General features: G+C 43.7%; 1 protein-coding gene across 1 annotated transcript in view; it reads right to left on the bottom strand.

Annotated features, from left to right (window-relative positions):
- Positions 1-25499, bottom strand: part of LOC134338523 (rasGAP-activating-like protein 1) — a 304354-nt gene that overhangs the window by 113745 nt on the left and 165110 nt on the right. The window contains exon 10 of the mRNA XM_063034413.1: positions 7402-7497. Within this exon, the coding sequence (XP_062890483.1) occupies positions 7402-7497 (96 nt within the window). The remainder of the gene's footprint in view (positions 1-7401; positions 7498-25499) is intronic.

Here is a 25499-nt window from a genome sequence, read left to right as displayed (position 1 = left end):
AGCATTTGTTAAGCACCAGGACATCCCATCTTTAATTACCCACAAAGTTAACTTAAGGTGACACATGATTTGGAAATTGATGCACCCCACAACGTAGTTACACTCATATTACAAAACAAACAGAAGTTATCTACCTGAAATACAGTATACAAACAACATATACACATCCCCATCACTAACGAAGTGGATGTTCCGCTGGGTGTGGTGGGAAGGGCATCATAAAGCCAACACGAGCGTATTGGCTCAGTTTAGGACCCATTGAGAACATGACAAGGAAGACACGGAAGCGCGTACACTCAGCACAATAACAGCAGAATGACCAGGCTATATGTGTGTGTGCGTGTGCGTGTGCGTGTGTGTGTGTGTGTGTGTGTGTGTGTGTGTATGTGAGAGAGAGAGAGAGAGAATGGCGTGTGGAGGGAGTGTGCTTACCGAGCGCTCTCCATCACAATATGTCCACCTTGCATTGAGAAGTAAGCTGAGGAGGCATGAAAGATATCCAGGAAACTGCCTCCAGGGGTTAAGCCAATGTTAAGCTATATAACATGTAGATGCTCTCTATAATTGAAACAGCCAATAACTTTATACTGACGGCTGTAATATATCAGAGGGAATATTGCAGTCAGTAGTTATAAAAGCACTAGCATTTACAACGTATTATGCGCCACATAGAAAGCTAAAATTGGACTCATAAAGTTGACATATCAGACCCACTGAATAGGTTTATTGTTTGACATATTTCACTCCAGCACCAATGGGGATTAGCACTACACAGCTACTTGGTTTCTGTGTTTAATTCCATTGCAATTCTGAAGCAGTCGACCCCAGTAAATACGTTGACCATATTCTTATCCTTCCTAGCCCCATCCACTTTCTCACTTCTTCTTCAATCCTTCTTTCTCAGTAATCCAATTTCCAATTCAATTTTCTTTTTGACTGAGCAATCGGAGTTTTCAGCTGCTTGTAGAGAGCTGGGAAACAACATGGGTACAAGGTGGTGTTGATTTTGTTGTTTCTGAGGCTTTCTCCTGCTGCTATGGATCAATGCCATCATAGGCAAAACCCTCCCCACCCCTGAGCACATCTACAAGGAGAAAGCAGCATCCATCATCAAGGACTCCCTCTGTTGTGTTTGTTCTTAATAAAGACAGACAGTGTGGTAAAAATGCTGACACATATTTATTTACAGAACACTCCAGTCACGCTGTCAGCTTGACCTGAGTGCGTGCAACCAGCTCACTGATGTCATTTTCAGTTCCGGGGTGAACTGCCCGCATTGCACATTGGGAACTGAAGTTCTTTATTATGTACACACATAATAACGCATCCTCCACAACATCTTGGCCATGCTCTCTTCTTGCTGCTGCCACTGGGGTGGAGGTACAGGAGCCTTAAGTCCCACCCCAGCAGATTCAAGCACAGTACCCTTCAATCATCAGTCTCCTGAACCAGAATGGATAACTTCACTCAACTCAACTCAGAACTGGTTGTTTTTGTATTCACATATTGGTTGCTTGTCAATCTTTGTTTATGCTGGGCGGCAGTATTAGCTGTGAGGAGGATGCTAAGAGGATGCAGGGTGACTTGGATAGGTTAGGTGAGTGGGCAAATTCATGGCAGATGCAATCTAATGTGGATAAATGTGAGGTTATCCACTTCGGTGGCAAGAACAGGAAAACAGATTATTATCTGAATGGTGGCCGATTAGGAAAAGGGGAGGTGCAACGAGACCTGGATGTCATTATACACCAGTCATTGAAAGTGGGCATGCAGGTACAGCAGGCGGTGAAAAAGGCGAATGGTATGCTGGCATTCATAGCAAGAGGATTCAAGTACAGGAGCAGGGAGGTACTACTGCAGTTGTACAAGGCCTTGGTTTGCGTGCAGTTTTGGTCCCCTAATCTGAGGAAAGATATTCGTGCCATAGAGGGAGTACAAAGAAGGTTCACCAGATTGATTCCTGGGATGGCAGGACTTTCATATGATGAAAGACTGGATCGACTAGGCTTATACTCACTGGAATTTAGAAGATTGAGGGGGGATCTTATTGAAACATATAAAATTCTAAAGGGATTGGACAGGCTAGATGGAGGAAGATTGTTCCCGATGTTGGGGAAGTCCAGAATGAGGGGTCACAGATTGAGGATAAAGGGGAAGCCTTTTAGGACGGAGATGAGGAAAAACTTCTTCACACAGAGAGTGGTGAATCTGTGGAATTCTCTGCCACAGGAAATAGATGAGGCCAGTTCATTGGCTATATTTAAGAGGGAGTTAGATATGGTCCTTGTGGCTAAAGGGATCAGGGGGTATGGAGGGAAGGCAGGTACAGGGTTCTGAGTTGGATGATCAGCCATGATCATACTGAATGGCAATGCAGGCTCGAAGGGCCGAATGGCCTACTTCTGCACCTATTTTCTATGTTTCTATGTAGAGTTTATTAACAAATTGTATTGTATTTCTTTAGTTTCCTGTAATTGTGCAAGAAAATTAATCAGAATCAGGTTTAATATTACTGAAATTTGAAATTTGTTAACTTTGCAGCAGAAGTACAGAAGTATATTTTTCTAAATATAGAAAAAAAACTGAATTACAGCAATTATATAAGGTATATATATTAAATATGTCTCATTAGTGGGGCAGCGGTATGGTTGCATTGTTTATTCCAGGGACCAGCTGATTGAGCTTATGCCGGCCGGTTTAGCGAGCAGAGCAGTGGACACCCCGGCTGAAACCTGCAGGAAAACACACAGAGGATGCAGAGGGGGATCACAAAGGCGAGGAAAGAGGACCGGGTCGAGACAACAGAGACTTACGGAGAAGAGGAGTTTGGTGGGTAATAAAATGCACGAGTTCACGGCGCTAGCCAGGCATCAGAGAACATTTTGGGAGTGCAGTGTTATGTGTTTTACTGGAACGGGGCTGCACGAGGACATACCCGATCAAAACTTTTCCATGGAGAGCTTCCAGACCATTCGAGCTGACCAGAAGTGCACTGAGAGCGGTAAGCGTAAAGGAGTTGGGTGCTTACTGCTCTGGTTAACAACGGATGGTGCAATCCGGGTCATATTACGATCGAGGAACGTGTTTGTAGACCGGATATTGAACATTTTGCTGTTGGACTCCGGACACATTCCACCGAGATACAACACTGGGCGTCACAGGAGGTTGTTCCTGCCTGTGGCCATCGAACTTTGCAGCTCCTCCCGTGGAGGGTCAGACACCCTGAACCAATAGGCTGGTCCTGGACTTAATTCCATCTGGCATAGTTTGCATTTTGTTGTTTGATTGTTTGTGGTTTTTGTATTGCTATATTTATGCTCTATTCTTGGTTGGTGCGGCTGTAACAAAACCCAATTTCCCTCGGGATCAATAAAATATATCTATTTATCTATCTATTTATCTAAATGGTCAAGTTGAAATAAGTGCAAAAACAGAAATTTTAAAGAAAGTAGTGGAGTAGTGTTCATGGGTTCAATGTCCATTTATAAATTGTTCTTGAATCGCTGAGTGTGTGCCTTCATACACCTGGTAGTATATCTCAAAGTAGTATATGGTCACACACACACAAATATATATACATATATCCTATATACAAAGTCTCTCCATTAAATCCTCTTCTGTTCAAAGGCTCTCTATGCAAAGACAATCGTGTTCCAAACACTCAATTAGCTGATGACTTCTCCTTGAATTGTGTTTCCGCAAACTGAGTCATTTGACCTTGAATAAAACAAAACATCCACTCTTTAACTCTCTAATTCCTGCCACAAGAAATGTGCCTCACAGAAATAGATGTTGTCATTGATCGGAAATGCTGACAGTCAATGCATCTTTGTTTCAAGGAGTATTCTGTGATCCAGTGTGTGCTCTATATGGACTCTCTCATCTTTCCCTCAGCTCTGTCGTGTACTGTATCTATTACACTGGATCACTTACACAAAGCTGTGCAATTTCTTATTGTGCACCCCCATACTTACTGCGCCTCTGGTTCAAAATCAAGCCTATCCATAAGACCACAAGACCAAAAGACAAAGGAGCAGAAGTTGGCCATTCGGCCCATCAAGTCTGCTCTGCCATTTTATCATGAGCTGATCCATTCTCCCATTTAGTCCCACTCCCCCGCCTTCTCACCATAACCTTTGATGCCCTGGCTACTCAGATACCTATCAATCTCTGCCTTAAATACACCCAATGACTTGGCCTCCACTGCTGCCCGTGGCAACAAATTCCATAGATTCACCACCCTCTGACTAAAAAAATTTCTTCGCATTTCTGTTCTGAATGGGCACCCTTCAATCCTTGAGTCATGCCCTCTCGTACTAGACTCCCCCATCATGGGAAACAACTTTGCCACATCCACTCTGTCCATGCCTTTCAACATTCGAAATGTTTCTATGAGGTCTCCCCTCATTCTTCTAAACTCCAAGGAATACAGTCCAAGAGCGGACAAACGTTCCTCATATGTTAACCTTCTCATTCCCGGAATCATTCTAGTGAATCTTCTCTGTACTCTCTCCAATGTCAGCACATCCTTTCTTAAATAAGGAGATCAAAACTGCCCCCAGTACTCCAAGTGAGGTCTCACAAGTGCCTTATAGAGCCTCAACATCACATCCCTGCTCCTATACTCTATTCCTCTAGAAATGAATGCCAACATTGCATTCGCCTTCTTCATCACCGACTCAACCTGGAGGTTAACCTTAAGGGTATCCTGTACGAAGACTCCCAAGTCCCGTTGTATCTCAGAACTTTGAATTCTTTCCCCATTTAAATAATAGTCTGCCCGTTTATTTCTTCTGCCAAAGTGCATAACCATACACTTTCCAACATTGTATTTCATTTGCCACTTCTTTGCCCATTCTTCCAATCTATCCAAATCTCTCGACTCTCTGTTTCCTCAACACTACCGGCCCCTCCACCTATCTTCGTATCATCAGCAAACTTAGCCACAAAGCCATCTATTCCATAATCCAAATCGTTGATGTACAATGTAAAAAGAAGCGGCCCCAACACTGATCCCTGTGGAACACCACTGGTAACCGGCAGCCAACCAGAATAGGATCCCTTTATTCCCACTCTCTGTTTCCTGCCAATTAGCCAATGCTCTATCCACGTATGTAACTTTCCCGTAATTCCATGGGCTCTTATCTTGTTAAGTAGCCTCATGTGTGGCACCTTGTCAAAGGCCTTCTGAAAATCCAAATCATCATCCACTGCATCTCCCTTGTCTAGCCTACTGGTAATTTCCTCAAAAAATTGTAATATTTGTCAGGCAGGATTTTCCTTTAAGGAATCCATGCTGTATCCACTTAAATACATATTCAAATATTTTAGAATCTAAAGCTACAACAGCTTGTTTCATCACTTAACAACAATATAAGTTCCTATAGCACCTTTTGTATTTGCAAAGGTGTATACTGTTAATTGCTTTAAATTAACATCCATCCATCCATCAATTGCCATGCTGCCTAGCAACCCCTGATTTAACACTAGTCGAATCACGGGACAATTGACAATGACCAATTAACCTACCAACCGGTACGTCTTTGGACTGTGGGAGGAAACCAGAGCACCCGGAGGAAACCCACGCAGTCACGAGGAGGATGTACTAGCTCCTTACAGCAGCAGCGGGAATTGAACCGGGGGTCACCTTTACTGTAAGGCGCTGTGCTGGACACTACGCTACCGTGCCGCCCCCGTATTCATGACACGGCAGTGTAGCGGCTAGCATCACGCTCTTACAGCACCAGCGACCCGGATTCGGTTCCCGTCACTTTCTGTAAGGAGTTTGTACGCTCCCGCCCGACCACATGGCTTTCCTCTGGGTGCTCCGGTTTCCTCGCACAGTCATTCAGGTTACTTGGTTAATTGGTCCCATTGGTGTAATTGGGTGGCACAGGTTCGCTGGGTTGGAAGGACCTGTTACCGTGCTGTATCTCTAGATAATTAAAAATTCCAGCCCTCAGTCTGACTGTTCTCTCTAGTTGCTCCCTTGGTGATTTCAGTTATAGACCCACTTTACTTAATTGGCTTGTGATTTATAAAGCAATGGTTTTAACCACAGCATTAACTTTGCCGGGAAGCTCTCTGTCTTCACGCCGATCTATTTTATTTCTGCTGCCCATAAAGCATTCTGATGATGAGAATTGAAAGAAGTTATTTGCATCAGCTGTCTTCCAGCATCATGAAATAACCTAGTCACTGCTCAGGAGTCCTATACATGCATAATTGGTCTTAGGAATCTGTGACATTGAAAGACACCACAATTAACAAACCATCAATTGTAAAAACCATATTCCACATGACAGCTTTGGAAAATCACCAGATTACAAATCTTCATTATGAAACAGCAAAAGTTCTCCAAAGCTGATTCAATTGCTAAGCACCATTATGTCAATAAACTGTTGAACTGTATTTTAGTCTCTGCTCAGTCCATTTGGGAAGCAAAGTTTGATTATTGTTTTGGTTGTTGCAAACCAATGCAAAACTCTGGGCTAATTGGGCAAGAAAATAATTTTTCAAAAAATGGTCACAAACAATAATAATGCTTTTGTTTTTGTCCTTTCTTTTTTAAATATTTATAATAGAAGGGATTTTTGGCTTTTAAAAGTCTTATGTCAGTCAGCCACATGAACAAGTTTCAGGAAACTGGAAGAGTCAGTTAAGTGACATCAAATGGAGGTATACCTACCTGTATTTACTTATTACCTCGGGCAGATGGGGCTAGTCGACCGCGGTCGGCAGCTCATCTAGGAGAAGGAAAACTGACCTCAAACTTCCGCTGCTTTGTGGCTTGGGCAAGGCTTCGGGAGTAAACCCGGAGGGAAAAATCCGGAGCTGGAATCCCTAAGGCAGTTCTATGCTGACGGGCAATTCCTGTAACACTGCTGGTACCAAACTGTATCGGTCTCTGCCGTTGCTTTCGGTTCACCAGATGCATGGAGATGGGGAGCTTGCTCCATGAGCAGCAGCCTGCTCTCCATATCGTACTGCCCAGGCTTGCATATCTTGACCGCTAAGACACAACATCCATGGTCGACCCTGACCAACGGACGCCTCAGACAGACTCGTTAGTAAGTATATATGCTTAGGGTTATTGATAAGAAGCTGGAAAGCCCTTGTGTCCAGTGTTGCTGCTTAAAGACGTAAAGGCTAATAGGATTAAAAATTTATTTAAGCTGCAGAAAAGAAATTAAAAAACACAACGAGCACTGGAAATTTGGATTAGAAACATGCCTGAAATACCCAGTGACAAACTTCATGCAGAACAACAGTGCTTAGTCCTTTCTAACACAATCCAGGCATAATGCTTGATAATGCATCAAGCAGGGAGTTTCTTTACCCCACAAGGGAGAGTGAGAGTATTTTTACACTGCCTTTATGGTTTACAACTTGAGCACCTACCCAGTTCAGCGAGTCTGTGGATTTGAGGCTTGCATCATAAGCTTGTGACGACTTGGCCAGAGTGGTTCTTCTGCTCAAGACACCAGTAGCATCACTCTGAAAGAGAACATAAGATGGCGCATCACAATTGTTTTAGAGACTGAGCAGCTGTTAGTGGATTTTCAAACCTAAACTCAACATGAATTTTACATTTGGATATGCTTAGTGGCCATACCACAGCACTCGGCTTTGAGCTTACATTTGATTTTATACATTAATTTAATTCACTTGCCGATACAGCAGCGACATAGAGGGGCTGACCACAGCCACAGCTGAGACGGTGACAAGCTCACCTCTGTGTGAGCTTTGTTGGTACACGTCTCTCTCCAAAGCCTCTAGCACAAATCTGGGGCTGTCGGCAAGTGCTGCCTTGTCAGAATTAGCCCTTGTAAGTGGATTTAGAAAGTTACATGACACGGCGTAAAAAAAAATTGGTGATTTCTCCTGGAACCCTGGTCTGGATTTGCCTCTCAGCCGACATCGCAGAACATTCAAATATTTCCATCATTGGTTTCAGATTTCTGAATTATTGGGATCTCCTCTGACCTAAAAGGACAGGTTACGCTTGAACCAGAAAGGGACCAATATCCTTGTGGGCCAGTTGGTGAGGGTTTAAACTAATCTGGCAGAGGGGTGCGAACCAGAATGATAGGGCTGAGGATGGGGCAGTTGGTACACAAGTCGATGCGCTGTGTAGTGAGACCGTGAGGAAGGGCAGGCAGATGAAAGGGGAAAACTGCAGTCAGTGGGATGAGCTGAAGTGTACAATGGGGGCAAAATCTAAAAGAGTGATGAACACAGGACTGAAGGTGTTATCTTTCAATGCACGCTGTGTATGGTATAAGGTGGATGATCTTGTTGCGCAGTTAGAGATTGGCAGGTATGCAATTGTCGGCATTACTGAGTCATGGCTGAAAGATCATAACTGAGAGCTTAACATTGAAGGACACACGTTGTACAGAGAGGACAGGAAGGTAGGCAGAGGTGATGAGATAGCCCTGGTGGTGAAAAATGAAATCAAACCCTTAGGATCAGAAAATGTAAAATCCTCATGGGTAGAGTTAAGAAACTGCAGGAGTAGAAAGACCATGATGGTCTCCAAATAGTAGCCATGATGTAGCCAAGTTACAATGGGAGATAGAAAAGGCATGTAAAAAGAGCAATGTTACTATAGTTATGAGGGATGTCAATATGCAGGTAGATTGAGAAAATCAGGTGCTGGATCTCAAGAGAGGGAATTTGTAGAATACCTATGAAATGGCTTTTTAGAGCAGCTTGTGGTTGAGTCCACTAGGGGAAAGGCAATTCTGGATTGGGTGTTGTGCAACGAACTAAATTTGATTAGGGAGCTTACGGTAAAGGAATACTTAGGAAGCAGTGATCATAATCTGATAGAATTAACCCTGCAATTTGAGAGGAAGAAGATAAAGTCAGATGTATCAGAAAGGGAATTTCAGGGGCTTGAAAGGGGAGCTGGCTAAAGCTAATTGGAAGGGGACACTAGCAGGGAAGATGGCAGAGCAGCAGTGGCTGAATTTTCTGGGGGCAATTTGCAGGGTGCAGGATAGATACATCTCAAAGGTGAGGAAGTATTCTAAAGGGAGGATGAGGCTATCCTGCCTGACAAGGGAAGTCAAAATCTGCATGAAAGGAGAAGAGAGTGCATATAATATAGCAAATATTAGTGGGATGTTAGAGGACAAGGAAGCTTTTAAAAACCAATGAAAAAAGCCATAGGGAGATAAAAGATGAAATATGAAGGTAAGATAGCCAAAAATACAAAAGAGGATATCAAAATATTTTTCAAATATATAATGAGTAAAAAAAGGTGAGAGTGGATATCAGAACACTAGAAAATAATGCTGGAGAGGTAGTAATACGGGATAAAGAAATGCCAGGTAAACAATAAGTATTTTGCATCTGTCTTCACTGTAGAAGGCACAAGCAGTATACCAGAAATTCAAGATTCAGAGGGCAGAAGTGAGTGTAGTTGCTATTATTAAGGAGTAGGTGCTTGGGAAGCTGAAAGGTCTGAAGGTAGACAGGTTACCAGGACCAGATGGGCTAAACCGCAGGGTTGTGAAAGAGGTAGCTGAAAAAACTGTGGGAGTGTTAGCAGTGATCTTTCAAGAATCACTAGATTCTGGAATGGTTTCAGATGACTGGAAAATTGCAAATATCATTCCACTCTTGAAGGAGTGAGGGAGATGTTACAGCGAGCTGAAACAACCAATGCCTGTTGGTCAGTTGACAACCAATCCCAGGCTGACTTTCATTATTGATTGTTCTTCCCATCAACATCTTCAATATTCTTTGAGTAATCAATTTAAATAGTCGTCCCTTGGGGTGTACTGTTGAGTTTTGAGATTTTTGTAGGTGCATGGTTTTACAGAATAAAGGAGTATTTTGAGTTCTGGCTTTGTTCTACCCCCTAGCTTCGGGTCTCATCAGAATTATAGGTGAGTGAACACAACAGAAGCAAGAAAATTATTGGCCAGTTAGCCTGGGAAGACATTGTCCAATATTATGGACGAGTATTTGGGGTACTTGGAGGCACATGATAAAATAGGCCAAAGTCAGCATGGTTTCCATAAGGGGAATTCTTTGAGGACATAACAGGTAGGATAGACAAAGCAGAGTCAGTAGATGTTTACTTGAATTTTCAGAAGGCCTTTGACAAGGTGCCTCACATGACGCTTCTTAACAAGATAAGAGCCCATGGTATTACAGGAAAGATACTAGCATGGACAGACAATTGGCTGACTGGCAAGTGGCAAAGTGTGGGATCCATTGCCACAGACAGTTGTGGAGGTCAATAGTATGTCTTCTATCTTCAAAACATTAAACTAATTCAAAGGAAGACATGGGAGTCCAAAATGTGCATCTAACTTCATGCTTACTTTAAGTGAGGCACACAAGTATCACATAGTACCGTGATGTGATATGCAATTCATGTACATATTGTAATGAATTATTTAAATGAACAAGAATGTTTTGTATATACACACACACTCACACACAAGAGTACTCAAATATTACTTAAATATGAAATACACAACAGCCAAGTCATTGAGTTTATTTAAAGCACAGGCTGATAGGTTCTTGATTATTCAGGGTGTCAAAGGTTACAGGGATTATGAAGACACTCAGTCCTCATTTATTGTCATTTAGAAATGCATGCATTAAAAAATGATACAGTGTTCCTCCAGAAAGATATCACAGAAACACAAGACAAACCATAAAACTGACAAAACCACATAATTATAACATATAGTTACAACAGTGCAAAGCAATACCGTAATTTGATAAAGAGCAGATCATGGGCACGGTAAAAAAAAGTCTCAAGTCCTGATAGCCTCATCATCTCACACAGACGGTAGAAGAGGGAAACTCTCCCTGCCATGAACCTCCAAGCACCGTAAACTTGCCGATGCAGCACCATTGTAAGCACCCAACCGCAGCGGACTCTGAGTCCGTCCGAAAACTTTGAGCCTCCAACCAGCCCCTCCGACACATCCTCTCCAAGCACCATCCTCCGCTGAGCGCTTCGACCCCACCACAGCCACCAAGCAACAAGCGAAGCTGAGGACTCGGGGCCCTCCCCTCCGTAGATTCTGGATCACACAGTAGCAGCGGCAGCAAAGCAGGCATTTCAGAAATTTCACCAGATGTTCTTCCGTGCTCTCATGTCTGTCTCCATCAAATCAGGATTGTGCACGGCACCTTACTTGACAGATAACAGACATCACCACCGGAGTGGCCGTTGCGAGCTGCGTCACGTCGCCATCTTCTCCTCCCGCAGAAGGCAGGAGAATGGGGTTGAAAGAGGTAATAAATTAGCCACGATGGAATGGTGTAGCAGACTCAATGGGCTGAATGGCCTGATTCTGCTCCTGTGTCTGGTGGTTATTCCATTTTGCTATTACTGCATTTCCTACCGTAATAGTAAACGGATTTCTGAAAGTCCCTCATGGCATGAAGCATTTTGGGGGATTCTGAGGTAATAAAAGGGAGCTTCATAAATGTAAACATACACTCAGTGGCTATTTTATTTTATTAGGCCTGTACCTCATAAAACAGTCACTGATTGTATGTTTCTGGTCTTTGGCTGCTGTAGCTCAACCACTTCAACGTTTGATGCGTTGTGCATTCAGAGATGCTCTGCTGTACGCCACTACTGTAATGATTGGTTATCTGAGTTACAGTCAGCTTGAACCAGTCTGGCCATTCTCCCTACCTCTCTCATTAACAAGGTGTTTTCACACACCAAAATGCCGCTCACTGGATTTTTTTTTTGTTTTTCGCTCCATTCTCTGTAAACTCTGCAGGGATTACCAAGCTGGGGTTTACAGACTCCTTCGTTAATGGTAGGGATCTATGGCATAGAAAAATTTAGGAACTCCTGCTCTAGAGACTGTTGTGCGTGAAAATCCCAGGAGATCAGCAGTTTCTGAGATACTCAAACCACCCCATCTGGCGCCAACAATTATTCCACAGTCAAAGTCACTTAGATCACATTTCTTCCCCATTCTAATATTTTGGTCTGAACAACAACTGAATCTCTTGGCCATGTCAGCATGCTTTTATGCAGAGTGCTGGCACATGATTGGCTGATTACATATTTGCATTCATGAGCAAGTGTAGCTAATATAGCGGCCACTGAGTGTACATAGAGAATGCGAGTGTTATAACAAGTGGAACAGGTTTGAGGCATTTGCTGGCATTCTGAACATGCTAGAGGAGTGAACATAAATGCCATCTTAAGCTTGCTCCACACTTCTGTTCCCACAATCAGATCTTCATTATTCCATCTCTGCTGTCAGAATTCCAACCCTGTTATCAGCAATTGTGCTATCCTTTACCAGACAATCCTTGTTTTGGTTCAAGGCACTGAGTCTATACTGCCGGAGCAATAAGTGATCTGAGGTCGTTATTTTTGCCTCTATTCAATGCTTTTTTAAAATGTTGTTGTTCATAATATTATCTATCTATCCATCGGTGAAGGAATTTCCCAAACTTAACTCTCAGTTCAGTCCACAGGCACTGCCTATTCTGCTTGTTTCTTATTCAATTTCAGCTGCCAGTGCTGGCAAGTTGAGCATTTATCGCTCAATGACAATTTGCCCCGATGAGGTGCTGGTGAACCCAGCACCTGACCTGCTCTTGAGGCCACGGTATTTACGTGGCTGATTCAGTTAAATTTCTATCTCCAGTAGCCATCCACTCCTTCCCAGGATGCTCATGACGGATGTCCTGGTGAGGATAATGCAACTGAGCATCAAGAGTATGTAGTCATACCCTTGTCTTGTTGGAGATCATTATTATCAGGCCCTTTGTAACATGAATAACTGGTGCCACTTCCCAGCCGCGCGCTTGAATGCTGTCCAAGCCTTGTTGCCTGCAGTCACGAGCTGCTCCATGTTTCTAAACAAACAGAAGTTGGGCATTGTGCAGTCATCAGTGAGCACCCCCTCTTCCTCACCCTCCAAGTCAATGAAAGTCATTGATAAAGCAGCAACAGATAGTTTGTCCTAAAACACTACTCCAAGAACAGTGATCTCCTGTGTCAGGCTGATAGACCTCCCAACAATCAAAAACACATTACACCTTTCCTCAGTCCACCAAATGCCTTAGAACCTCTTCTCCCCGTTTTCTCTCCATGCTGACCATGTAGCCTCTCCACACAGTACTGATGGAGGGTTTGACCCAAAGCTTCAATGATTCCTTCCTCCCCCAGATGTTACTTATCCAACTGAATTTTTCCAACCAATTGTTCGTTGCTTCAGATTCGAGCACTTGCTGTCTCAAGGAAGTATACAGAGCATCACATAGAATCTGAAAAGTTGTATCTCTCGTTCCTTCACCTGTGCATTATGTGCCATGTGGGCGATCATGGTCTTGACCATGACCATGATTGTTCTTGGCAAATTTTTCTACAGAATTAGTTTGCCATCGCCTTCTTATGGGTGGTGTCTACAAGACGGGTGGCCCCAGCCATTATCAATACTCTTCAGAGATTGTCTGCCTGGCGTCAGTGGTCACATAACCAGGACTTGTGATGCGCACCAGTTGGCCATACGACCATCCACCATCTGCTCCCATGGCTTCACGTGACCCTGATTGCGGGGCTAAGCAGGTGCTACACCTTGCCCAAGGGTGACCTGCAAGCTGCTGGAGGGAAGGAGCACTTTACACCTCCTTTGGTAAAGACATATCTCCACCCTGTCGCCAATCTCATTCCTTAGTGCACTGAAATATCACTGCATTTCAGCTCTAAATTCAAAACCCGATTCCCTCTCACAAAAAGTCATGGCATTAGCATAATTGTTTCACATGGTCCTGTGAGGAAGAAAATGTAAGAAGTAAAAGATGTCCTCCTGGGGTGAAGTGTCTCATCATGTTGGAGAAGAGGGTCATCTTTCACAGGTACGAAGTGGCTGATTTCTTCAGAAAGTTGTCTTTACCAGTTTGAGCTCAGTCTTAGAAATGTGTCAGTGTCTCGAGTGCACTGGAAAATGCCTCTGGAGAGGCTACTGATATTTCCTTTATGTGACTTCAGCAAGTTAGTGTCTTGTGGCTGCTACTTGGCAGTTGCCTTTGGACATGGGAGCTCCTGCTTATGTTGGGAAGGCTTCACACATGCATTGTACAAGTCTCATCATCAGGCGATGTCCTACACTGGCAAAAATGTCACATATGATGATATAGACACAAACCAGAAGTAGCTGGTTCAATTTTGCAAATGACCCAATTTCCCACAGAAGCAATCTTTAACATGACTTACTCAAGTCTTTGGATTACCTCAGTGAAAAAAGTGCCATCCAATCTAATTTATAGACAATAGTTTTTCCAAATTACCAAACTTAAAATTGTCACAACCCTATTATCACCCTTTACTACCTCTATAATCTTGCAGAACAAGGTGCTTCTTCACCTCAAGCAATTTAAAGATTCCATACAAACCACTTCACCATCACTTTCAACGTTAGGTCCTAAAGTTTGCTATTCTTACACTAAACTTCTCTGATTTTCCATTTTTTTCCATCTAAGATTAGTTTTAAACCCCATCTCCTTGATCAGGTTCGTGATTCTCTCCTTAACAATTCCTTCTCAGTTCTAGTGTTAACTTTTAGCTGATTATGCTCCTGTAAATCCCATTTGAACAAACTCACACATTGAAGTCACTATATAAATGAAAGTGACGGTTCCATTCTGAATGGTGCCCCACCTTCCGTTCTGAATCTTGTGTTGGTACCTTTAAGACAGTAACTTTCCATATATTACAAAATTTGTCATTGAAAAATAACATCGCATTGTGAGTCTGATACCTAGGTTCAATTCCCGCTGCTGTCTGTAATGAGTTTGTACGATCTCCCCATGACTGCGTGGGTTTCGTCCAGGTGCTTCCGCTTCCTCCCACAGTCCAAAGGTGTACCAACTGGTAGGTTAAATGGTCATTAATTAGGCGAGGGTTAAATTGGGGGAATGCTGGGAAGCGCAGATCGAGGGACTGGAAGGGCCTATAACGTGCTGTGTCTCAGGAAGTAAATAAATGAATAAGGTTGCCAGGGATTTAAAAGTTTGAAAGGAATGAGTAATAACAAGGAATAAATAGCATCTTTTTGAACCAGCATAGAACATATGAGAGCACAGCTCTGTACAAGTCCTTGATCCCACATTGTCAGTGCTGACTCTTTAATTTACTCCTAGAGCAATCTAACCCATCCCTCCCAACACAGGGAAGGGTTATATTGATCTTTCATTCATCCTAGCTCTACCACCATCCCTTGGAACTCACTCCACACACCCACCACTCCCTGTGTGATAAGCCTGCATCTGATATCCCCCTATACCTTCCTCCAATCACTCTAACACCATGCCCTCACATATTCGCCATTTCCACCCTGGGAACAAGGCACTGACTGTGCACTCTACCTGTGTCTCTTACCATCTTATAAACTTCTATCAAGTCACCTCTCATTCTCCTTCACTCCAAAGAGAAAAGCCCGAGCTCACTCAGACTTTCCTCATAAGACACGCTCTCTAACCCAGGCAGCACCCTGGTAAACCTCCACAGCATCCTCTCTAAAGCGTCCACAAACGTCAAGAGGAAGGAGGAGAAGACAGCGATGTGACGCAGCGTGCGCAGCCGTTCCGAATGATATCGTATGTGTTAACTAGGGGCCGTGCACAATCCTGATTTGATGGAGACAGACGTGAGAAGCATGGAGGAACACCTGGAGGAACTTCTGAAATGCCTGCTTCACTGCCGCTGCTACTGTGCGATCGAGAATTTCCGGAGGGGAAGGCCCCAAATCCTCGGCTTTGCCTATTGCCTGTTGCCGGGGCCGGGGTTGAAGCGCTTGGCAGAGATGGTGCTCGGTGTCGGAGAGCTGGTCGGAGGTTCGGAGTTTTCGGATGGACTCGGAGTCGGACTGTGGTCGGATGCTTCCAGGATGCTGCATTGGCAAGTTTGCGGCGCTGGAGGTTTACCGTCTGCGTGAGATGATGGGACTTTCAAGAGACTTTGAGGCTTTTTACCGTGCTCATGGTCTGTTCTTTATCAAATTACGGTATTGCTTTGCACTGTTGTAACTATATGTTATAATTATACGGTTTTTGTCAGTTTTTCAGTCAGTTTGTCATGTGTTTCTGTGATATCATTCTGGAGAAACATTGTATCATTTCTTAATGCATGCATTACTAAATGACAATAAAAGAGGACTGCGTGTCCTCATAATCTAATCTAATCTAATCCTTCTCATAACAAAGCGACCAGAAACGAACACAATACTCCAAGTGAGTAACCAGAGTTTTACAGAGCTGCAACATGTCAGCGGCTATATTTCATTAGGAGTTTGAGGAGATTTGGTATGTCACCAAAGACACTCACAAATTTCTATAGATATACCGTAGTGAGCATTCTAACTGACTGCAGCATCCTCTGGTATGGTGGTGGCGGGGGGGGGGGGGGGAGGGAGTGCAGGGTGCACTGCACTGTATCAAAATAAGCTGCAGAAAGTTGTGAGCTCAGTCAGCCCCATCATGGGCACCAGCATCCCCAGCATCCCCAGCATCCAGGACATCCGCAAGGAGCGATGCCTCAAAGAGGCGACATCCATCATTAAGGAACTCCCCTGCCCCCCACATCACCCAGGACGTACCCTCTTCTCATTGCTACCATCAGGATGGAGGTACAGAAGCCTGAAGGCACACACTCAATGATTCAGGAACAGCTTCTTCCCCTCTGCCATCTGATTTCTGAATGGACATTGAACCCATGAACACCACCTCACTGCTTTTTTTTCCTTTCTTTTTGGACTACTTACTTAATTAAAAAAAAAATTAAATGAATATATACTTCTTACTACAATTTACAGATTTTATTAGGTATTACAATGTACTGCTGCCTCATAACAACAAATTTCATGACATATGCCTGTGATATTAAACCTGACACTGAATGTGACATTACGTCACAGCTCTCGAAATCAGTCCTCCGACTATTTTCTTAACAGGAAGAAAATCAAGGAATCTGAGGTGCAAAGGGACTTGGGAGTCCTTGTGAAGGTCAACTGCAGGTTGACTTGGTGGTGAGGAAGGCGAATGCCATGTTAGCATTCATTTCAAGAGGTCCAGCATACAAGAGCAGGGATGTGATGCTGAGGCTTTATAAGGCACTGGTGAGGCCTCGCCTTGAGTACTGTGAACAGTTTTGGGCCCCTCATCTTAGAAAAGATGTGCTGGCATTGAAGAAGGTGCAGAGGAGGTACACAAGGATGATTTCAGGAATGAAAGGGTTATCATATGAGGAACGTTTGATGGCTCTGGATCTGTACTCACTGGAATTTAGAAGGATGAGGGGGAATCTCATTGAAACCTTTCGGATGTTGAAAGGCCTAGACAGACTAGATGTGAAAAGGGTGTTTCCCATGGTGGGAGAGTCTAGGACAAGAGGGCACAGCCTCAGGATAAAGGGGCATTTCAAGACAGAGATGCAGAGAAATTTCTTCAGCTAAAGGGTGGTGAATTTGTGAAATTTGTTGCCACACACAGCTGCAGAGGCCAGGTCGTTGGGTGTATTTAAGGCAGAGATTGATAGATTCCTGATTGGACATGGCATCAAAGGTTATGGGGAGAAGGCCAGGAACTGGGGTTGAGGAGGAGGAGGAAAAAAAAAGAATCCGTCATGATTGAATGGTAGAGCAGACTCGATGGGCCAGATGGCCTAATTCTGTTCCTATGTCTTATGGTCTAATGGTCTTATGAAGTAATGAAGCTCAACACACCAAACACCTTTTTAACCCTATCAAGCTGTGCAGTAATTTTGAGGGATCTACTGACGTTAACCCCAAGATCCCTCTGTTCCTCCACACTGCTTAGAATCCAAGCACTAACCCCCACTCCGCCGTCCATTTCGACCTTCCAAAGTGAGTCACTTTTCGCTTTTCCAAGTTGAACTCCACTTGTCACTTCTCTGCCCAGCTCTGCACCCAATCAATGTCCCATTGTAATCTAGGACAACTTTCAACATTACCCACAGCACCACCGACCTTCATGTCATCTGCAAACTCCAGCGATATAACTGCTGTGGCTGTCAAACTGTAATCCCCTCCTATGGACTTTGCTCCTTCATCATAAATATCTTGCTATTCTATGACAGCTGTCATGTGCAGAGATACGGCAGCTTTTACAGCATAATAAAGATGATTGCCACTGAGTGTTTCAGGCATCCAAGTATAGATATATTCTGCTCTGTTAGAATGGTTTATGTTGAATTAATTGTGATCATTCCTACCAGCCAGTAATTGCCAAAATGAGAATATAAGAGTCAGATATTATAATTTTCTATAATAACCCTTAGAGACACTTTACATTCAATTATTATTTAATAATTAGGCTGCATTATCAAAAGGAGGCAAACAAGCAAAAAAATAACATTCTTTGGAAGTGATCCACCCAGGGAAACACTATTTACTTTTCAATACCTATAATTGCTCTCATATGTTTTCTTGGAGAGAAAGGACTTGTAAACATTTACAGCTGGCAAGGATGTAATGTCAAACCCCATGGCTGCTCAGATCTCATACTGGACAGAGACACGTCGCAGTATTTCTTTATTGAAACATTCATCTCTGTGCCAGAAGCTCATAACAGTGCTGAGTTGGAGAAGTTATTACCTGAGAAATCTGCTAGTCACAGATGTCAAGTAAAAGCAAGAAAACAACAAGCAACACAAGTATCTGGATTTAGAGACAGAGTTTCTGGTGGCACCATCAATACAAAATCCTTTCAGGGCCACAAACTGAATTTCTGTGTGCATGTGTCTACGTAAGCAAAACCTTATGTAAACAGCAGTTGCTGTAGGTCATTGGGCTTACCGGGAGTAGATTGCAGATATTTTTGATATTGTATAACTCTAAAAGATGGAGCGCATACCAGTTTTCTGAGATACATACCCCACTAGAAGATTAAATTTAGAGAATACGTGTGAATTTATATTTGCATTGAAAATCATGCCAGCAATCTTGGTTGGTGTAAAATACATCAGCACTTTTACAAGTGGGCGTATTATAATCATGTTTAATTAACAGAAATATTTTCCACCATCTGCGTCATGAATGCCTATTATTGTGGGAGTGAAGGTAGAAGATATGAAACAAGGATGGGATGAGTATGGGGCATATAGATATCAACCAGCATGTTGCGAGAGGGACTGAACGCACACATCAAAGGGCTCATTCACGGCACATAAAATTCTTTTTCTAGATATGGAACCTGCCTCCTTACTGAAAGGTAACAGAAATACCACTCTACAGAAAATATGAAAAGAAGATTGACTAGAATTCTGCCGAGAAGGAGGGTTTCAGGTATTTAGGGTGAGGCTGTTCTCTCCATAACAACGTTCAAAGTGAATCTATTATCAAAGTACGCAGCTGTCACTATATACAACCCTGAGACTCAGTTCCTTGCAGGCATTCACAGTAGAACAATAGAATCAATGAAAAGCCACACACAAGATGGACCAATGTGCAAAAGGCAACAAATGGTGCAATTAATAAATAAGTAAACAAACACTAAGTATCGAAGACATGAAATGAAGAGTCCTTGAAAGTGAATCCATCGGGTGTGGGAACAGCTCAGTGTTGGGGGGAGTGAAGTTATCACTTCTGGTTCAAGAGCCTGATGGTTGAAGGGTATTAACTGTTCCTGAACCTGAACCTGGTGATGTGATTCCTGAGCTTCCTGTACCTCCTGCCTGATAGCAGGAGCGAGAAGAGAGCGTGGCCTAGGTGGTGGGGGTTCTTTGACGATGGAAGCTGCTTTCCTGTGACAGCGCTCCGTGCAGATGTGCTCAGTGGCTTTACCCATGATGGAATGGTCTGTATCATTACTTTTAGTAGGCTTTCCCATTCAAGGGCGTTGGTGTTTCCATACCAGGCTGTGATGAAACCAGTCAGTAAGTCTCCACCACACCTTTATAGAAATTTGTCAAAGTTTTAAGTGACATGCTGAGTCTTCACAAACTTTTAGAAAAGTAGAGGTGCTGATGTGCCTTCTTTGTAATGGCACTTCAGCGTTGGACAAGTCCTCCGAAACAATAACACCGAGCAATTTAAAGTTGCAAACTCTCTCCACCTCCGATCCCCAGATGAGGATTGGTTTACGGACCTCTGAGTTATCCTCCTGAAAGTAAGAATAAGCTCCTTTTGGTCTTGCTGACATTGAGTGGGAGGTTGTGGCACAACTCAGCTAGATTTTCATTCCTCCTGTATGTTGATTCATCACTAACTTCCATTCGGCCAAGACAGTAAAGTTAAATACAGCTTTGGAGCTGTGCTTAGCTGCACAGTAATAAGTATAAAGTGAGTAGAACAGGGACTAAGCACACAGCCTTGTGGTGATCCTGTGCTGATGGAGATTGCGGAGGAGATGTTGTTGGCAATCCAAACTGGCTAGGGGCTGCAAGTGAGGAAATCGAGAATTTAATCCAAAAGGGGACATTGAGGCCAAGGGCTTGGAGCTTATTGATTAGTTTTCAGGGGATGATAGTATTGAATGCCGAGTGTAGCCAATAAAGAGCGTCCTGACGTATGCATCTTCACTGTCCAGATGTTCCAGGGTTGAGTGACAAGCCAATGAAATGGCATCTACTGTTGACCTGTGGTGACTGTCGGCAAAATGGAGTAGATCCAAGTTGCTCCTCAGAGAGGAGTTGATATACTTCATCACAAACCTCTCAAAGCACTTCATCTCAGTGGATGTAAGTGCGACTGGATGGTAGTCATAGAGGCACGGTACCATGTTAACATACAAGTTTAGAGGCAGAATTAGGAAAGGTATTCAGAAATATGAATATTTTTGACCCCACGCTGGCTCCCCTCTTACCTCTTCTCTTTTCCTCACCTGCCTACACATCCTCCGGTAATCCTTCTCCTTCCCTTTCTCCTATGGTCCGCTCTCCTGTCAGATTCCTTCCTTTTCAGTCTGCTACCTTTTCCACCTTTCATCTCGCAGCTTTTCACTTCATTCCCCACCCAAGTGTCTTCCTCCATACCTGGCTTCGCCTATCACCTTCTAGCTTAAACTCCTCCCCTCCCCCACCACCTTATTCTGCTTCTCCCCCTTTCTTTCCAGTCCTAATTAGGGTTGCCAACTGTCCCGTATTAGCGGGGTCATCCCATATATAGGGCTAAATTGGTTTGTCCCATACAGGACCGCCCTTGTCCCGTATTTCCCCCGCTAAGGTAGAGCGTTCCTATGAAACCGTCCGTAAGCTGAAATGGTGTAAAGCGAAGAAGCAATTACCATTAATTTATATGGGAAAAATTTTTGAGCGTTCCCAGACCCAAAAAGTAACCTACCAAATCATACCAATAGCACATAAAACCTAAAATAACACTAACATATAGTAAAAGCAGGAATGATATGATAAATACACAGCCTATATAAAGTAGAAATAATGTATGTACAGTGTATCAGAATCGGGAAGATTAAGCCAAAACTGATTCGTAGAAAAAAATCGGCACGCACACGCAAGCGCACACAGGTTCCCGCGCAAGGCTTCATGGTCATGGTAGTCTCTCTCGGATTAATCACAAGTGTCCCGTATTTGACTGCTACTTTTGTCCCTTATTTGGGAGTGAGAAAGTTGGCAACCCTAGTCCTAATGAAGGGTCTCAGCCTGAAACTTCAACTGTTTATTCTTTTCCATAGATGTTGCCTGATCTGCTGAGTTCCTCCAGCATTTTGTATGCATTACTCTGGATTTTTAGCATCTGCACTATTTCTTGATACAACGATATGAAGGCTATAGACAGGGTAGATAATGTGAAGTTTTCTATTGAGCAGCAGATTAGAACAAGAAGACACGTGTCCAAAGTAATGGGCAGAAATGCCAGAGTGAGAAGGGGGAAATGTATTTATATGGCTAGCTATTGTGATTTGGAATGTAGTGTCAGGCAGTGTTGTCCAGCACGCACTATCAAAGGAAAACCAGAAGTTAGGAGTAAAAAGCTTGCATAACTATGGGATAAATGAAAGAGAGTGAGATTTTCTCCTCTGTTTCAGAATTTTGTATAGTTTATTGTGGGATTACTTATTGGAAGAAGTCTGAAATCCTCATCGATGATCATACATCAATTATCATCAAAGTTCAAAGTAAATTCTATTATCAAAGTACATATATGTCACCATATACATCCCTGAGATTCATTTTCTTGCGGGCATACTCAGAAAATCTATAGAATAGTAACTATAACAGGATCAATGAAAGATCAACCAGAGTGCAGAAGACAACAAACTGTGCAAATGCAAATATAAATAAATAGCAATAAATAATGAGGTGAGATAACGACATAAAGAGTCCTTAAAGTGAGATCATTGATTGTGGGAACATCTCAATGGATGAACAACTGAGTGTAGTTATCCATTTTTGTTCAAGAGCCTGATGGTTGAGGGGTAGTAACTGTTCTTGAAACTAGTGGTGCAAGTCCTGAGGCTCTTGTACCTTCTACCTGATGGATCGGAGAAGCTTAAAGCTCAGACCGTTATACTGTACTGGCACTTTGGTGGAAAATGCACTTACTAGTGATTCATCCTGCTTTAAAATTACAGTCATCTATAAGGTTATTATAAAGTAATCTTACATCAATTAAAATAAGTTAAGAAAATGACACCATAGATTTTTACTTTGCTCTCTAGTCACTTTAAATTTGCTTGTCGCCTACATTTTTCATTACACTTTTCAAATGTGGGTGTCATTGGCAAATGCAGTATTTATTTTTCATCCTGGTGTTCCCATGGACCCGATGTCTTTGCTCTTAGTTGAAGAAGCTATGAGTTTGGGAGGAGCTGTCGAGATTCAAACACACACAAAATGCTGGAGGAACTCAGCAGGCCAAGCAGCACCCATGGAAAACAACCAACAGTCGGGATGTTTCAGGCCGAGACCCTTCACCAGGACCCAGCGATTGAAAGCGTGGATCCAGGGGAGGATAAAGTATCAGACAGGTCTTTTGCAAGCGGTGGAGAGAGAATCCTGGAGTTGTGGCTGTGACTGGGATAGGGACACCAGTCACAGCTGGAGAAGCAGCGGGAGAGGCAGTCTATTGATCGTGAGTACCTGGGGTCCTCAAAGGGTCCTAATCAAGGAGTTTGAAAACAGAAGTACATTTATTATCGAAGTGTGTATGCTGTGTACAACCTTGAGATTCATCTTTCTACAGGTGGCCATGAAACAAAGGAACACCATTGAACCCATTCAAAGAAAACATTAAATACCCAACACACAAAAAAAGAACAAATCGTGCAAATGGCAAGAAACAAGCAAAAAACAGACTATAAAACATCAAAGTCATTGAAACAGTCTAGGAATATCCTATTTAGTTCAGTTCAGTTCAATTTAGCATTGTGTCATTCATTGACCACAGGCCACAGAGCCAGTCTGCCCTGATCAAAATCGCACAAAATAGCGATAAAAAGAGGAGTAACCAGAAATCAGAAACACATCATAACATGAACTACAGAGTTATCTAAAAACAGGTCCAATCCACAAACTGCACCGATCAAACCGTGCTCAAGACCCAAGACTCTGGCAGCATTGAGTGAGAAGGAGAGAGAGAGATTGGTCAAATGCAGGCAAACGGTGCAAAACACCCGCTCGCCTTCTGCTCTGGCCCTTGCTCGACACTTTAATCAGCGAGGTTGGCGGGAAATGGGATTGATCATGGGCTCGCACCCCGGCTCCAGGCTTTTTGGCCTCCAGGCCGTACACTCCACTCGAGACCTCACTGAACTCCCTCGGAGAAAGCAAAGCGCCAGATCTCTCAATCGGCCTGAAAACACGCCATCAAAATGTAAATCACGGCTTCTAATAGTAGCAGAATCATACTTGAAAGAAGAAGTGCCTGAAGGACATCGTCACCTTGGGTCGCGTTGTTCTCTGGTCCCATCTCCTCCAGTGCTGGGTAAGAGTAGGCTCGAAGAATAAGTGTGTTTTTTTTCAGTTTTATTTTTACTGAGATACAGTGTGGAATACCCTTCAAGCTGCACTGCCCAGCAAACCCCGATTTAACCCTAACCTACTTACAGGATATCATTTACAATGACCAATTAACCTACCAACCAGTAGGTCTTTGGACTGTGGGAGGAAATGGGAGCACCCGGAGGAAACCCACACAATGCTGGGGAGAACATACAAACTCTTCACAGGCAGCGAGGGAAATTGAACCCGGGTTGCCTGCACCGTAATGCGTTGTGCTAACCACTATGCTCCCGTGTCACATGCATTCAATGGTGGTGGTTGGAAGTGAAAATAAAGTGGGCTTTTTTTGTCCTGGATGGCATTGACTTTGCAGAATGTTGTTGTAACTGAACTCCATGTACAAACAGATTACTTCTTCACACTCCAGATTTGTACTTCCTACATAGCGGAAAGATTCTGGGATATCAAGAGGTGACTCACTCACCCCAGTTATGATTATAACCATTGGAATTTATTGTACCTGATGCCTACAGACTTTGGGTTTCTTGGTGCCATATCTGATCAAATGCCAAGGTGATATCCAAAGCAGTCACCCTTGATATTAGCCTTGTAAAATGATACATTTTATTGAAATTTTATTTTAAGTGACCCGGCTGGTGGCGTAGTGGCATCAGCGCCGGACTTCGGGATGAAAGGTCCCGAGTTCGAATCCAGCCGGCTCCCCTGCACGCTTTCCATCTGTGCTGGGTTACCTGGTGATCTTTTTGGAAACTCACCCGGCAGAAGGCAACGGCAAACCACTGCTGTAACTTGCCTCGTACGCGGTTCCCCTCTACGTCAGAGAGGCGTGGAGGGAAATCGTCTGCTAACCGGAGAAACTCCGGATGGGGCGTACCTTTCTTTTCATTTTAGGTACATTGCAGAATGATTTTGACCTGAATCCATGTCAGAGCTATATGGACCACTCAGTGAATTACTCACCATCAAAGCAGTGACTGCTGGTCGCTAGCCCATCCTGGGACATATGGGGTGTCCAGGGAGGGGCAGCACCTCTGGTGAAGGGGATTGTCGTGTCCATTCTGGGGCAGCTCACTCATCTTTGGTCCCCGCTGGAACCTCAGCTCTCACCTGTGGCTCCAAGTAAGGTGCTTGCATGCGACAGTGGCCACACCCTAATATACAGTTTCGGCAGGTGGGCTAAACCGGACGAGGGTCGCCGGCAGCCTCATAGCCTGGTGAGATAGGGACGTGACTGCCCTAGCACGTGAAGTCAGCCCCGGCGGACCGGGCGGATGGGATCTACAGTGAAATCCGACGGCCAGCAAGGTGGCAGCACAATGCTTCATGGACAGCGAAGGGCACGACAACGATCAGAAGTCGTCATGGCCATCCACTGCAACCAAGGAAGACCGCAGTTTATGGCAACTACTTGCACCACTGAACCCGGACTTCCGAGGCCGCGAGAGTGGAACTGCCCCAGAGCACTGGTTTGTCACTTTTCAAAACTCCCCGGCACAGGTCTCCGGTCACCATTGGATACAGTGGGCAATCAACACACTGGGCCAAAGTGAGA

Source organism: Mobula hypostoma, chromosome 27, assembly GCF_963921235.1.
Source record: "Mobula hypostoma chromosome 27, sMobHyp1.1, whole genome shotgun sequence".
Lineage (NCBI taxonomy): Eukaryota > Metazoa > Chordata > Chondrichthyes > Myliobatiformes > Myliobatidae > Mobula > Mobula hypostoma.
Note: the sequence above shows the minus strand (reverse complement) of the source record. Positions and strands in the feature narration are given on the sequence as shown.